Source organism: Siphateles boraxobius, unplaced genomic scaffold (genome assembly GCF_051911475.1).
Source record: "Siphateles boraxobius isolate OS27281-9 unplaced genomic scaffold, OSU_SipBor_1 3, whole genome shotgun sequence".
NCBI classification, from domain to species: Eukaryota; Metazoa; Chordata; class Actinopteri; order Cypriniformes; family Leuciscidae; genus Siphateles; species Siphateles boraxobius.
Window position 1 is genome coordinate 7,460,366 of NW_027508919.1, and position 16,610 is coordinate 7,476,975.

Consider the following 16,610-nt stretch of genomic DNA (forward strand, 5'->3'; position numbering starts at 1 on the left):
TGGTGAACTTATTTTATTTTTGGTTGAACAAATCTTTTAGTGAACAAGAAGGACCAGATTTTTAAATCGTTCATAGCACATCAGCTGGTTTTATTTTATAGAGAACAAATTCCAGATTCACAACAAAACACATTTTATAAACACCAAATTTCAAAATGATGTCAACATCTATCTGAGAGAAAATTTGAGGCTAATTATATTGTTTGCGATTCTTTTTTGAGGAAACAAATATTTTTGAATAAAAAATGACCAGATAATCAAAACCAGATGGCATGAGTTTGAAATCACTTGATGTTGCTTTCACAAAACTGGATAAAAATGATTTCAAGAATCATTTCTGCTCAGAAAAATGAAATTCCATCTGAACAGCACTGCTTGGACTGTACTTCACTGTCTTGTTAAACCATTTCCTTAGCTGCAAAAGGTGGGGCCATCAGGAGCCCAGGTAAGGTGTTCTCCTCAGTCGCAGTGTGGCCTCTTTCGTTTGAACTTGGTTAAATGTAGATGGTCTTATTGTTAATCATTACATGTTATTGGTTGGTGTTGAACTCATTGTCATTTTGCAGTCATGTACACAACGGGATACTAAACCCACAGTCGTCTTTTCCTTATTTTGGAATTTATTGGCACAGTTTTTTTAACAGCCTGTGTGACGTGAAATTAAAGGAATGCTTGAGTTTAATACAAATCTAATCATTTAAATATTTTTGACTTGTCCTTCAGTTTCTCAAAAATAAAGAAAATTGTGTATAGAAATGTGTACGTACAATGAGCAAACTCAACAAACAGGAATCACATTAGTATAATGCATACCTGGAGGTCATCCACCCAGAACAGTTGCCTCACTGCTAAAAGGGTGATTTAGACAACTTTACACATGTTTGCATAGAAAAATTAATATAAGTGCTTCAGCGAAAACACGAGTGACACATTTATGCTTGTAAACTCTCTGGAATGCCTTGCCATAGACTTCAGTTGTAAAAACACTACTTTTCTGAGGGACAAAATTATTTGCTGTGGTAATTTGAAAACATGCTACAGATTCTCTCAACAGAGCTCAAACTTTTTTTGAACATCCCTTTAATGATAAGTTAATCAGGTCATTGCAATTTGGTGACTTGTCAGTGAGTTTTCTACAGTACATTCATCAGAAAAGATATCCATGAATAGATTGCTGAATGGAGCAAGTTTAACCACGATACAGTTCCCTAAAATATCTAAAAATCTCTTCAGGTGCAGCAATATTTTTGCGATTTAGCTTGGCAAACTCTAAACAATCTTCAAACTGAGATAACACAAGCAGCCAGCTGGCTACTGCTGAAAACTGCGAGCCATTATTTTGCACTTAGTGTCTTGATGTGTTTGAAACGCTTGTTGGGTTTAGGATCCTGCTAAATGGAGTGTCATCATTAGTCCCACAGCCAGAGATTCTGGTCCTGTCTACTATGCCTCTCCAAGGGAGGGAAAAAAGAGATTTTGCTTAGCATTTGAGGCCATATCACATCACTGCCTAGCATTCTGTTGTCTAACTGTGCTCTTGGTCAGAAGCTGTATCATAACTAAAACAGTTGTTCTTCATTGTTTTGTTTTGCCTGCATGAGATTGCTTTGTTACATAAATAACCTGCCCATTATTGAAAATGTGTCATACTGTTTCATCTTGCCTAAATAATTGTGACATGACATCGCAATTATTATATTATATTATATTATATTATATTATAAAATACAATGTATATATTGTAGAAACAAAGTGTAATACATTTAAAAGAAAAACAATACACAATTCATTACAACAAACAGGTTATCTGAACAATATATATACAATTTATTTATTATAGAGACACACTATAATGGATCTTTTTTCGATTATTGGAGATTTACAGGGCTATTTAAATAGTGATATTTACACATCATCTAGTCTTTGGAAATAACAGTTTACTATATTTACCCAATCTGACATCCTTCAGATTGATCCTAGCTTTGTAACTATCTGACCAGCTGCGTCTTGTTGTAAGATTTCTCTCATTCAGAGTGTGTGTGAGAGGTTGTGAATTAATTTTCTTCTCTCTGTTCCTCTATTTCTCAGTATCGCACATTTGACCCCTGTAAGCAGCTTTGGTGCGCTCACCCAGACAACCCCTTCTTTTGCAAGACCAAAAAAGGACCGCCCATTGATGGTACCACATGCGGAGAAGGGAAGGTACCGCTACTCTGCCTTTAATGCAGATATATACTGATGCATTAGACTCACTTGCTTTCTCTGTGTTTATGTGTTTGCTTTGTTCTCTTCCTCTCTCAGCACTGTTTTAAAGGCCACTGTATGTGGCTGACTCCAGACATCATAAAACAGGATGGAGGCTGGGGGGTATGGAGTGAGTTTGGCGCCTGCTCTCGCCCCTGTGGAAGAGGAGTACAGTTTCGCACCAGAGCTTGTGACAATCCATAGTGTGTATCCATCTATCTATCTATCTATCTATCTATCTATCTATCTATCTATCTATCTATCTATCTATCTATCTATCTATCTGTCTAACTGTCTGTTTATCTGTCTGTTTATCTGTCTGTCTACCTCACAACTAATTATTTTTTTCAATTCCTTTAACCTCCTCCAGTCCAGCTAATGGTGGACGTTCTTGCGCCGGCCCAAGCTTTCAGTTCCAGATGTGTAATACACATGAGTGTAAGGACCTGTACCATGACTACAGAGCCGAGCAATGTAGCATGATGGACAACAAGTTTGAGTACCAGAACACCTGGCACCACTGGCTGCCTTATGAACACCCTGACCGTAAGTAATATGGTGGATTTCACAGACTGAGTTGACAACAGATACTGAGCTACAAAACAACTAGACAGCATTGGCCACAAATACTTCATCAAACATCCACATTCCTGACAGAAAATTTAAAAATAACAGGTTTAAATAAAAGAGTACCCTAAAACAGTACAATACACCAAAAATGTATTTGGACAACTAAGCCACAATACCCACCTTGAAACATTAAGGCACTAAATATATACTTTTAATGTACTAATACTAACCCTTTATGGATGGGTGAGGTACAAATATGTACTTTTGAGGCCCAGTGTCAAGCTGTTTTTTTTTTTTCTAAAAGTCTATTTCTGTACAATAAGCAAAGGCCAAATAGAAAACAAATTAACACTGTGTAATTTAAAAAAAAATGTATTTTTTATATAATATAATATTATATATATTCATTCATATTCATTTGAATATCTTAAATCATTTAAATGATCAATTTTATTGAAATAGTTCCTCACTCCTGTCCTACACAATCAAGATCAGTTTGTAATCCATCTCTCCACACAGCTGCTCTCACTTACATGGTGTGCACACATGAAAATATGATTTCATTCAACCCCCCCTCTTTTTTCCACGTGTACTTCAACACCGTTCATGACATCACTGAGAAGAACATGCAATCCCTCCTGAGTCATCTGTGCTATAGTGATCCGCCTTAGTTCCCTTTCAAGGGAACTCGAGCTGCGTTGAGACGCGGTGGGAACGCTCTGCGTGATTGCGTCGTGAAGCACGCGTATAATCAGTCCAATGGAAGAGCGAGACGTCATGAGCGGGTGACGTCATAGACCAGGAAGCTATAAAGCAGACCAGAAAACAGACCGCGACAGCTTCTGTGCCTTCAGCAAGCGATCTGTGTATTCTGTCCTTGTATTATTTATTGTTGTCTGTCAAGTTGCAATATATATATATTATGGCAAAAGAGAGCAAGCAGCTTTGTGTTGTTCCCTGCCCATGTTATATCAAGGGTGGGTACACACACATCAGCTTTTTGTTACTATTTGGGAGTTGGAGCATGCCACAGTCAGTTCTCGATTGGGCTGACTGTGAGCACTGCGAGAAGCTGTCCGTGAGGACGCTCCGCTCCCGCCGGGCGTTCTTTGAGGAGGACGGTTCGGTTCGCACTCCCCGCGCGGGTCCCGCGGTTGCCGAGGCACGGCGGCGACTCGCATTTTGGGACGGATCTGACAGCGGGGGTTGGGACGGGCTCCGCCCTATCTCAGCTTTCACCTGTCAGATCCAGTGCTGGCGGTTTCCAGTTCTGAGGAATTGGTATTGTTAGTGTTTTGTTTAGAAAAAAGAGAACAAAACAAATAAAGATATTAAGAAAAAGGCAGATGTTAGTTTTCAATAAATAAATAAATAAGTCAGCTCATAACTCTGTTGAAAAAAGAGGAGCTTTACAAGAGCTTTACTTTATCTAGTGCTGTTGCTAGTTAAATATTTACTGGCCAGCTGAACATTATGAGAGTGAAAATAAAAAGAGTTTATTAGATGAAATATATCTAAAAACAGAAAAACTCTGTATCTCAGCCTCCTCGTCGGGAACTGCTGTTTTTCCCTATCTCCACACTGAGGTGTCGAGATCGTGGAATAAGCCGGTTTCTATTTTATGTGTTTAATGGCCAAACGTCTAACTATAGTAATGCTTTGGGTATTAAGTATCATGGTATGACAGTGCCTCGGGTTAAAGAGACGCTTGCGAGCTTTCTCTCTCCCGAGTCGGCGTTATCGTTTCTAACCCCGACGTTCCCCACAGCCATTTTAAATAAATAAATTTTATTAGGCAGCACTGGTGGGTAAAGTATAAGGACATGGATGAATGTGAGGATGTCAGCACTGACGCTATTCGAGAATTGCGTAGAGCAAAAACAGATAAACTATACTGGGGAGGGACGGTTTCGAGAAATCGTTTCTCCTCTGCGTCCTCTGGGGGGGCGACTCTCTGAGGAGGGTCGCAGCACGGCCAGTTTGGTTGTTTTCCTGCTGGTGGCCACGGAGTGATATATTTATATATATATATATATATATATATGTTTTTCTGATTTAAAAATAAAGAAAAATAAGATAAATTATGTCTGTTCTTCTGGATGCTCCGCTTTCAAAAAAACGAAGAAATAAACCATTCAGCGGCATTCCAGAGGTTTCTTCCTCACCAAACTAATGTCCCCGAGACTGCTGGGCGGAAGCAGACTCGTCTACTAAGCTCCTCGCAGCACAGAGTGCAAAACGAGCATCACTATTTGGGCTCCTCAAAAATCGAGGGGGACCTGGGTGGCAGTAGCAATCTAGCTAGTTAGAGATATGCAAGATCTGAGTACTGTTTTATCTCTAAAAAATAGCTTGGACAAAGAGGAAGCCCTGACGCCGAGGCTTCTAAGGGTGGTCCCCTCCGGGGTAGGGATGGTTTTGAGAAAATCGTTTCTCTTCGGCGCCCTCTGGGCTGTGACTCTCTGAGGAGGGTCGCAGCGCTGCCAGTTCGGTTTTCCTGCCGGTTCGCCGTTCAGGGCACCAAGGTGTCAGTGTCCCCAAACGATCCTCCGAGGGGGGTCGTAGAGCAGTCAGTTCGGTTTCCCTGCCGGTTCGCCGCTTCAGGGCACCGTAATGACTGTTCAACCAAATCCAGAGGCCAGTCTTGAGAGACTGGTTCCCCTAGTATAATTTCTGGCAGCGTGGAAACTACTGCCACATATTTCTCAGTGGGTCCTGCACACTATAGGAAAGGGTTCAGAATTCGGTTCTTGTCCGCCCAGATTTCTAGGGGTCCTCCCCACTGTGGTGGACCCCGAGCAGGCTTTGGTTATGTACTGACACTTCTGCAAAAGGAGCTGTAGAAGGGGTTCCTCCTCCCAGCAGACAGTCAGGGTTTTACACCGAAAGAGGATGAGGGGTTGCGTCCTACTCTAGACCTGCGTCATTTAAACAGCAGGTTTCAGAATCTTAAGTTCAAAGTATGCTTACGCTAAATATGATTGTGTCACAGACTAAGTTTGAGGACTGGTTTGTCACAATAGACTTAAAGGACGCTTACTTATCTATCCATCCTCATCACAGGAGGTTCTTGAGGTTTGCTTTCAGGGGCGAAGCATACCAGATTGGGTTCTTCCATTCGGCCTAGGTTATCACCCCGCACCTTTACAATATGCGTGGATGCAGCTCTGGCTCCTCTGAGATTCCAGGGCATTCGCATATTAAAATATATCGACGATTGGTTGATTTTAGCTCAGTCCGAGCTTTGGCAGTTCAACATCGAGATGTCGTTCTGTCCCACATAAGGAGGTTGGGGTAGCGGCTCAACACCAAAAATTGTACTCCTCCCAGCTTAGAGGACCACTTTTCTAGGTGTAATATGGGATTCGACAACATGCAAGCATGTCTGTCTCCTGCACGTATTTCTGCGTTTCTCAGCCGTAAAGAATGAAAACTAGGTCAGTCATTCACTGCAAAACAGTCTCTGAGACTGTTGGGGCTCATCGTAGTTGCGTCCAACGTAGTTACTTTTGGCCTTCTGTACATGAGGCCCCTGCAGTGGTGGCTCGGGACCAAGGGGTTTTCTCCGAGGGGAAATCCGTTTTCGCATGATCAAGGTAACGCGGCTATGCCTTCGTGCATCGGTCATGTGGAAGAAACCTTGGTTCCTCGCCCAGGGCCCAGTGCTGGGGGCTTCTTGTCGACGCGTCACGCTATCGACGGATGCTTCCCTCACAGGATGGGGGGTGGTCATGAGTGGCCGCTCGGTGAAAGGTCTTTGGTTGGGGCTCATGGCAGTTGCGTCCAACGTAGTTACTTTTGGCCTTCTGTACATGAGACCCCTGCAGTAGTGGCTCAGGACCAAGGGGTTTTCTCCGAGGTGAAATCCGTTTTCGCATGATCAAGGTCACGCGGCTATGTCTTCGTGCCTCGGTCATGTGGAAGAACCTTGATTCCTCGCCGAGGCCCAGTGTTAGGGGATTCTTGTCGACGCATAATACTTTCGATGGATGCTTCCCTCACAAGTCGGGTGCAATCATGAGTAGTCGCTCGGCGAAGGGTCCGGACAACACACTGATGGTCTCGTATATCAGAGCAGATATCCTGTTGAGGCAGGGGCTGTGGCCCGGGGAATTGAGACTTCACCCCGAGGTGGTGGAGCTTCTTAGGGAGAACTTCGGTCAACTCAAGTCGACCGCCCTTTGTGGTTGTCCCTCACGCATCCAGCTCCGCTTGAACTGGACGTGATGTATTAGGTGTGGTTGACGCTACACCTGTACGCATTCCCGATATCTTTGCTCCTTGGAGCTCTGGAGTTATGGATACTGTGGGCTCTGCCTCTGAGGGGGCCCAGCTCATAGATTCAGGTGTCTCGACCGAGGTCGTGGAGACCATACTCCAGTCCAGAGCTCCCTCCACGAGAAGACTAAATATGCATTGAAATGGAAACTGTTCTCTGCCTGGTGCAGAGAACGCCTTCTGAATCTTGTTTCTGCCCTGTTGGTACAGTACTTGATTTCTGTAATGAATGTTTCTTTGCTGGGTTATCTCTGAGGAGAGATCCTTAATTTCGTCTTCTCCGTGGTACATGAGGCTGAGGCCTGCACGTACTGTACTTGGATTTGCACCTGGTTTCGTGGTTGTATTTCTTCACCCCAGGTCGGGTTGTATTTCTTAGTTCCCTACTAAATGTGCGGGTAATTTGTGCTCCAGGCCTTCTGTCCTCCACCTTTAATACCCCAGATCAGGAAAAACTTAATCTGTTATGCCCTTTCCGGGCTTTGGATGCGTATGTCCACAGAGCTGCTAAGTGGCGTATATCAGAACAATTATTTGTCTGCTTCGGGTAACTTAAGATAGGTTGCCCTGCATCTAAACAGATAATGAGCAAGTGGGTAATTGAGGCTATCTCATTTGCTTATGAAGCGGCCGGACAGCCTTCACCTATGGCTGTTCAGGCCCATTCTACAAGGAGTATGGCTGCCTCTAGGCTTTAATTTCGGGGGTTTCCCTTCAGGACATTTGTAATGCGGCAGGATGGTCCTCACCACATACATTTGTCAGATTTTATGACCTAGACCTCTCCACTCCCGGGGCTAGGCTGCTTGCTTCTTAGTGTGCGCAAGGACTTCACGGGACAAGGACAGAACGGGCATTTCTCATTATGGCGTAGTGGGTATAGGGTTCCCACCGCGTCTCAACGCAGCTCGAGTTCCCTTGAAAGGAATGTTACGTATGTAACCCTGGTTCCCCGAGAGGGAACGATACGCTGCATTCTCCTGCCATACTTCCTGCATGCCCTGATCGACTTGCTTCAGGCTTTTTCAGAAGCTGTCGCGGTCTGTTTTCTGGTGTGCTTTATAGCTTCCTGGTCTATGACGTCACCCGCCTATGACGTCTCGATCTTCCATTGGACTGATGGAAGATGCTTCACGACGCAATCACGCAGAGCGTTCTCACCGCGTCTCAACGCAGCGTCTCGTTACCTCTCAGGGAACCAGGGTTACATACGTAACCTGAGACGTTTTATGATCAACACAAGTACATCCAAAGTAATGCTCATGTAAAGAGGGACTTTTTGAGCCTTTTATTACTGTTTGGTCAATTATGACTGAACGCAGAATAATTCACACAAGAATGTTTGTGGTTTATGTTTCATACCGTAAAATGGGCTTAGATACCTTTAAACAGATTACAGATTTTTTACATCTTGCACTCTTTTTGTGAATTGTACTCTTTTTGGCCTAGATTTGTTGAGTTGATTTGAAAAGTAAATGCTTTTAAATTGCTTGGATATCCAACCGTCATCACATTGATCATGGATAACTTTTGGTCTATATGGGAAATTGAGCTGGACTTAGCTTCCGCAACAAGTTTTGGAATTGTACACACTGATACTGAGAATCCATCTGGGATGATATAATGTACAATGCATTTATAGACCACGTAAAGACTACCTGGAGACCATTCACCCTTATCAAGGTTTTTTCTTTTTGTATTAGCCATCGAATAACATTATCTAAGTCTACCCTTTTTGGACCAAGATGTACTATTTGTGGAAAAGATTTTCTAAGGATTTTGTATATTTTGTAATTAAATGTGTTAAATGTTAAATAAATATTAAATGTGATTTAATTTATTGAAATATTTTTCTAAACATGTAAGCTGTTTTCCTTTTAAGAATCCAAGCTCTTCTCAATCCTTGTTAATATGCACTTGATCTTTTTGTCTTGTCTTGTTTTCCTTAGCTAAGCAACGCTGCAAATTGTACTGTCAATCCAAAGAGACACGAGCTCGAGTCAATATGCAGACTCAGGTGGAAGATGGAACACGCTGCTCTTACAAAGATCCCTACAGTGTGTGTGTGTACGGAGACTGTGAGGTGAATAACTACCTGTACCTCTTGTAAATCTGTGTGCTTAGTTCCCTTTTGCTTATGATGTCTCTCCCTTCAGAAAGTGGGCTGTGATAGTGTGGTTGGATCAGCTCTGCAGGAAGATAAGTGTGGCATCTGCGGGGGAGATGGAACCAAGTGCAAGACTCACAAATTTAACTTCACTTTTGTAGAGAAGAAAGGTACGTCTCCTCAGCACACATGTAAGCTCGGTCCCAAAACCTTTTGGGGGCCACAGTTTAAGGCATCATAGGGTTATAGTCCAAATGCAATGGCTCTTCCAAACGTAGACATAATTATGCTGCCTCCAAAGATACTTTTTGGCAAAATTCTTCGAATAGGCATAATGCAGTGTTTCCCAAAGGCTACTTGAACACCTGGGGGTTTGTGAGCCTTTAATTACTGTCATGTCAATTACGACTGAACACAGATTAATTCACTGAGTTTATGTCTCATACCATACAATGGGCATGGATTCCTTTGATTAGATGAGGTAAGCATTTTTACATAGTTTTTTACATCTTACATCCAAGAGAAATTTACAAAATGCAATATTATATCGCAGGGTTTCCCAAACGCAGGTTTATCTAACCCCTGGGGGTTTGTGAGGGAAATGCAGGGGGTTTATGAGTTGATGAAAAGCTAATAAATGTAAAAGCTAATTTCATTAAATGTAACATTAAAATATGCAAATGGGGCTGCACAATTAATAAAAAACCTCATTAAAACAGAAAGTGTGATGTCTTATATCACGATTATCAAATTCAAGGCTGCTCCATCCAAAAAGGAGCATTTGACAAGTTAAAATCTCAAAGGATTGAATGTTTGAAAGTGAAGAATTTGAAGGGGTCTTATCATGTTTTTTTACATTTTCAACTTTCTTTAGTGTGTAATGTTGCTGTTTGAGAATAAAAATGTCTGGAAAGTTACAAAGCACAAAGTCTCTGTTCTCTATATAAGTAAACACTGTTTCTGAACTCCCTGAAACGCCTCAATTGTAGTCTTGAGTTTTCTTCCGGGAATGAACGTCACAATACTCCTCATTTAAATAATTACCGACCAAAACATATACGTAAAAAGGATGGGCCTGGTTGAGGTAGTAGTGAGCTGAAACTTGTGGTTATGATAAGGGACGTGACATTTCTGAAACACACCCGAAGCGGTTGACCAATTACAACAGAGTGGTCCAGCCTACCAATCAGAGCACACTGAACTTTTCGGAAGGAGGGGCTTCATAGAAAACGGAACTAAACAGAGCGTTACTGACAGACTGGGAAGAGAGGTGCTGCAACAAATTAAAAAAAAAATATATATTTTTTTTTTTTGAACATTGAAGCATGAAAACCTATTCAAGTTGACCCCAAAAACAAAATCAAGACTTTGAAAAAGATATAATAGGTTCCCTTTAAGACATATATATTGGTATTGTAACTTGTTGTTGGTTCTGGTAAAGAGTAAACCCAAGTTTGAACAACCTTAAAAGTAACTATTTCCATTAACAGTAGATTAATTGTCCTGGATGCCTCAGCAGTAGCAATATAAGACGTTTCCATATGAAATGAAATCTCATATCAGTTGAAAATATATAAATAATCACAATATACTGTAATTCCTTGCAATGCTATATATAGATAATTTTCTAAATTAAAAACATTAAAAATATATATTTTTGTCTGTTTACTTTCATGTCATGTGACCCTTAACTGACATCAGAGAACCCTGATCATGCAAATGTGACATTAAAATCTTAGAGTTCTTCAAGAATATATTTTACATCTTAGGAGTTCAAAAAAATCCAAGAAACAAATGTTGGTTTCAAAATTCATTTAATACTGAGAAGTATTAAATAAAAATAGTTCAGTCTAAATAAAACTATTTTGCACCTTTTTGGGGGGGGGGGGGGGTTCACTTTCATTTCATCACTTTTTTATGTTTATTAGCATATTGTTGAATAGTAATAGTGGTAGTAATAGTGATTTGAAAATGTATTGCATTTGGTTTAGGTGTCATTAAGGTGCTTGAAGTTCCCAGAGGGGCGAGACATCTCTTTATCCAGGAACTTAATGGGACTTCTCACATTTTAGGTAAAGCCTGATCTCTCCCTGTAGTTTCTCATACAGTAGGTACTCAAGTAGTCACTATTTTTGCTTAATTGCTGCTCTCTCTCTTGATTTTTTTCGCTGAATAGCTGTTAGGAATAAAGTGTCAGGTGATTTCTTTCTCAACGCACATGGAGACTACCCAGAGACGCGCTCGGTTATTGAAAAAGGTCTGGAATGGGAGTATGAGAATAAAAACAACAAGGACACCATTCAAACTAATGGCCCCCTAAAAAACGATGTGGTTGTCATGGTAATTTCTCATGGGAATTCACACACACATGAATGGACACACACTCTTTTAACTGGTTTTAACAGATTGTCTTTATTTCTGCTCTAGATCCGAATGCATGGATCGACTAAAGTGAAGGTGTCGATCAAATACATCACTGACAATGACAGACCGAGTGACAGGGCCAATGAGAATAACATGGTCCCTGATTATGCAGTGCCATATTCCTGGGTGGTGAAGAGATGGACACCTTGTTCCAAGAACTGTGGAGAAGGTAGTTCACTTTTATGTAGATTACAGGCAGATGAGTTTCCCCTACATCTCTAAAAAGTTTCTACTATAACTGATGCTTTGCTAAGTCCTTCCTTAAAACATAACTGACCAGTCCTACCTTAGCAACTGTTGCTGTCCACCATATTATTAAGCTTGGAACCATAACTAAAAGGGGTCAGAGCTGAAAGTCTACAGAGTGCTGCTGTGATGATGTATTTTTGTAGACCAACCCGTAAGTTAGCATCACCCTGGATCCCTCGACAAAAACCCAATAGGATTTTTTTCCATTGGCTTTTGGATTACTGCATAAAATAAGTTCTGTGACCAACAAAAGTTCTTACACATTTTGCTCATTATGAAAATCTTCACAAATTAACATTTTAATGATTTTTAAAGCCTAAATATAATCATAAAAAAGTAAATAGACCCACAATTAAAATAATATTTAGTCCAATAGAATGTTAGCATACATTATTTTAATTATATTATTTTTAATTTTCCTTTCATGTTCACAAATGTTTCATTGACTTTCTTATTGACAGGCATTCAGGTGGCGCGTTATGGCTGCCGCAAAAACACAGAGATGAGGATGGTCCATCGCAAATTCTGTGAGAAAATCAAGTTGCCTGATCCCCAAATTATAGACTGTTACCTGAGAGAGTGTGCTCAGCCCATGTGAGTTTGTGCACCAAAATAGCTTTTATTTCCAAATCAGAGATGTGTATTGTTATATGACTTCAAAAGGGAATCCGGCTTAAGAGCCTTCCTCAGGGTATACAATAGACACGTTTAGTCATCGAACAACAAGGTCACATCTCCCATTTTAAAAGTCATACAATAAACATTTGTTACAGTATATGAGTTACAAGGATATTCTAGTTATTATTATTTTTTATTCACATTTTCATTTTTGGGAGTGACACAAGTTGCTTAATCAGAACATGTTTTTGAAGTAAAAAACTATTATTTTATCTTTACTTGTTATTGCTATTATTCTAACTGCTGTTGTCATCACAATTGGCACCTTTTAGGGCTTTTCGCACATGAACTAGTTAACCCTGGATCATTCTATAAGTCCTCATTTGTATATTTGCGTTGTGCCAGTGCTACTTACTGGACAAACGTAGCACATGACCTTTACATAAAGGCTCTAGCATTGCACGTCCTCATATTACACATTGCTGACTGTAATATCAATTTTTTTCTGAGTGAACTTTTCGAACCATAAAGGTAAGAATGAAACAGTCTCTTCTTCACTCCAGTTGTCACGTTTTCCATTGACGTTTGACATTTTTCCTATCATATGCAGAAACGACTGTTTATATACATCGCCTGGTGTTTTGTGATTGCCCGAAGCATGTGAATATAAGGCACGCGGTTGTCGGTTGCTAAGCATCTAGTTGTAACGTTCTAACATCGCATGATGTCGTTTCACACTGTACAAGTTTGGCATCGCACCTCCAGAGCAGGGTTTTATAACCCAGGGAAAAAAGCGGTGCTAACTCCTTTTTCTAAACTACAAGTGTACTTACTTACTTTATTTGTAGATGTCCCCGAAGGGCAATTGATTTTACAGCAAGACAGCATACAAAAGGACAATTTACAATAAATTAATAATTTCAGTAAAAGTTAAAAGGTACCTTTAAAAATTAACACTAAAATAAGCACACACACACACAGTACCCACACAAAACCCAAACAACTACTTCATTCCACCTACCCCAAACCAAATTTAACAGAGAAATGGAAGTAGGAATAAATGAATGTTTATACCTGTTACTTCTAATCGAGGGAAATCTCAGTCGAGATCCTGAGGGTAAGAACTGAAACTCAGAATAGAGAGGATGTGAAGTAACCATTAAAATGGATCGGGCTTTCCTAACTACCTGATGGTTGTACAGGTCAGTAGGGTGACTCTGCTGAACTCCTAAAATCTTACTGCTAGTATTTACTATTTTCACCAAAGCAGTCTTTGCCTTCACACCAATACTTCCATACCAGCATAACATACTAAATGTTAAAACCGACTCAATATAAGATTTATTGAATAAAATCATCAAGGACCTCTCAACTTTAAATTTGAACAGTCTCCGTAGACAGTACAGGCGTTGCTGGCCCCTTTTGCAAATCATCTCTACATTAACATTAAAATTCAACTTGTTGTCAATCACACACCCCAGATACTTCAAAGATTCCACAACATCAACCTCCTGCTCTTTGATAGTTGTTCTCTTCAAGTCAGTTTGATTACGCCTAAAGTCAATAAGCATGTCTTTAGTTTGTAGCACATGTATTTGCAAGAATGCATTGTTGCACCACTGTACAAAATCCTCAACTACAAGGCCATGGTCGCATTCACCAGCACCAAGAAGGCTGACAATAGCTGAATCATTTGCAAATTTTACAATAAATCTATTTTCATGCCTGTTTCTGCAATCATCAGTATATAGGATATATATGAGAATATATATGAGAATATATATGTGAATATATATATATATATATGTGATAAGTGTGAAATGCTCCTTTACCCAGTATTAAAAGTTGTGTTTAGAACGACTATAACCCTGTGTTAAGCTCAGTGTGAAAAGCCTATTTGTTTTTTTAATCATTACTATTCAGGATGGAACACAGAAATCAACATTTGTCAAAAATGTAGCATTTAATTATGGGATACATTATTTCCTGTACAGTAGAATCCAGACAGGCTTCTAAAGAAATAACCAATACAATTTGTAATGCAAACGGTAAAACCACAAATACGTAACACATTACTTGTATAACCAGCATTCCCTTGCACTACACATTTTGTACATGTTGAGGTCTAGTTTTCTGCAACTATAGTCTATGTCCAGTAGATGTCATTGTAATACTGTTGTATTTTACATCACACATGAATAAACTGTGACTCTGCTTGATTTGATGTATTTAGCTGGGTGGCTGGAGAGTGGGGTGAATGCAGTAAGTCTTGTGGGAAGACGGGCACTCAGACACGCTCTGTACGCTGCGTCCAACCTCTGGGCGACAACAAGTACAAATCCATCCGCAGTCATAACTGCAGCGACGAGCGCCCAGAATCCCGCAGAGACTGCAATCGCAACCTGTGCCCTGCTGAGTGGAGGCTTGGCCCCTGGTCACAGGTACAGATATGAATATGCTTTGTTTTTTTTTTATCAGTGTAGATCTGAGCACTGGATTAGTTTGACATTCTGTTTGTGTGTGTGCTGTTGTAGTGCTCAGTGACGTGTGGTAATGGCACACAGGAGAGGCAGGTGCTTTGCCACACCCGTGACAACACCATTGGGCTCTGTCTGGACTCCAAGCCAGCTGCATTAAGACAATGCAGAATGGATCCCTGCCCAAGTGCGTATTCAATTTTTTGTTCACACTTGCTGAAATAACAAACCAAACAGATCAGTACATTCATGATTTACAAGTACTTGTAAATTGATTTACTGAAACAAGATATTAGAGTTGAAAAACATGTAGGACTGAACTTAATATACTTTGGGAATTCACTGAATTGTTTAAATTGGGCATAACACACCAGATTGGATCCAGATGGTTAGTGGGAGGGGTTAAAAGTAATCCTTACAACTTAAAAATGCATGCCACATATTCAAGATGTGGGTGTATATAATTGGTTACATTTTACAATAAAAGTTCTTTACATGATCTAACATGACATAACAATGATATTTTTATAACATGTATTATTATATACTGTTGTTCAAAAGTGTGGAATCAGTAAGATTTTTTTAAAATGTTTTTGACTTTATGAAGGTTCTTACTGTATGCTCACCAAGGCTGCATTAATAAAAACATACAGTAAAAACAGTAATATTGTGAAATATTATTACCATTTAAAATATTTTCTATTGGAATATATTTTAAAATATCATTTATTCCTGTGAGGGCAAAGATTTTCAGCTTCGTTACTCCAGTCTTTAGTGTCACATGATATTTCACAAATCATTCTAATATGCTGATTTGGTGCTTAAGAAGCATTTCTTACTATTTATCATTGTTGTGCTACTCAATATTTTTGTGGAAACCATGATACAATTTGTGTAGGATTTTTTGGTGAATATAAAGTTCAAATGAACAGAATTCGTTTGAAATAGAAATCTTTTGTAACATTCTAAATGTTTTATCGTCACTTATGATCAAAAATCTTACTGACCCCAACAATGAACAATACATTTACATTTATTCATTTAGCAGACGCTTTTATCCAAAGCGACTTACAAATGAGAACAATAGAAGCAGTTAAACTAACAGTAGGACAACAATATGTAAGTGCTATGACCCCTCTCAGTTTAATCTAACGCAGTTTCATTTTTCTTTTTTTTCTTTTCTTTTTTTTTTCAATAGTGTATTTCTAAATTGCTAGCATAAACCTAGATTATTAAATTTTTTGTTAATTATACCTAATGGATTAACTAATGTTAACAAATGTAAACTTTATTTTAATGTGTTATCACATGTTTTAAGCTAAAAAAATGCATAATTGAGTTACATAACCCATTTGTAGAGAAAAGCTTGTAAAATATTATACTTTCAAAATAATAGCATTTCATCTCATTGTTGACTGTTTGGTTGTGACGAAACTTCTTCGTTTAACAGTACAGTTTTTATCCTTATATGTCATCTTCCGAGTGCTAGCCTATTAATATTGCTATTAATAAAAGTTAATGCTTGCTTATTAATGTTATTAATAAAAGTTGTATTTTCTGTACTGGTTTTGTGCAGAAATAACAGACTAATTCATGACATTAACAAATGCTCTAATATAGCTGATGAGTTTTCTCTTGCTTTC

At 39.5% G+C, this 16,610-nt stretch overlaps 1 protein-coding gene across 2 annotated transcripts in view; it reads left to right on the top strand.

The window, feature by feature from the left end:
- The window catches only part of LOC143756866 (A disintegrin and metalloproteinase with thrombospondin motifs 2), a 231,222-nt gene that overhangs the window by 208,112 nt on the left and 6,500 nt on the right, over nt 1–16,610 (top strand). For both annotated transcript variants that reach the window (XM_077247690.1, XM_077247691.1), the window contains exons 10-20: nt 2,089–2,202; nt 2,302–2,447; nt 2,615–2,790; nt 9,042–9,175; nt 9,249–9,369; nt 11,191–11,271; nt 11,376–11,539; nt 11,627–11,792; nt 12,334–12,466; nt 14,724–14,931; nt 15,025–15,154. In XM_077247690.1, coding sequence (XP_077103805.1) covers nt 2,089–2,202; nt 2,302–2,447; nt 2,615–2,790; nt 9,042–9,175; nt 9,249–9,369; nt 11,191–11,271; nt 11,376–11,539; nt 11,627–11,792; nt 12,334–12,466; nt 14,724–14,931; nt 15,025–15,154 — 1,573 coding nt within the window. The remainder of the gene's footprint in view (nt 1–2,088; nt 2,203–2,301; nt 2,448–2,614; nt 2,791–9,041; nt 9,176–9,248; nt 9,370–11,190; nt 11,272–11,375; nt 11,540–11,626; nt 11,793–12,333; nt 12,467–14,723; nt 14,932–15,024; nt 15,155–16,610) is intronic.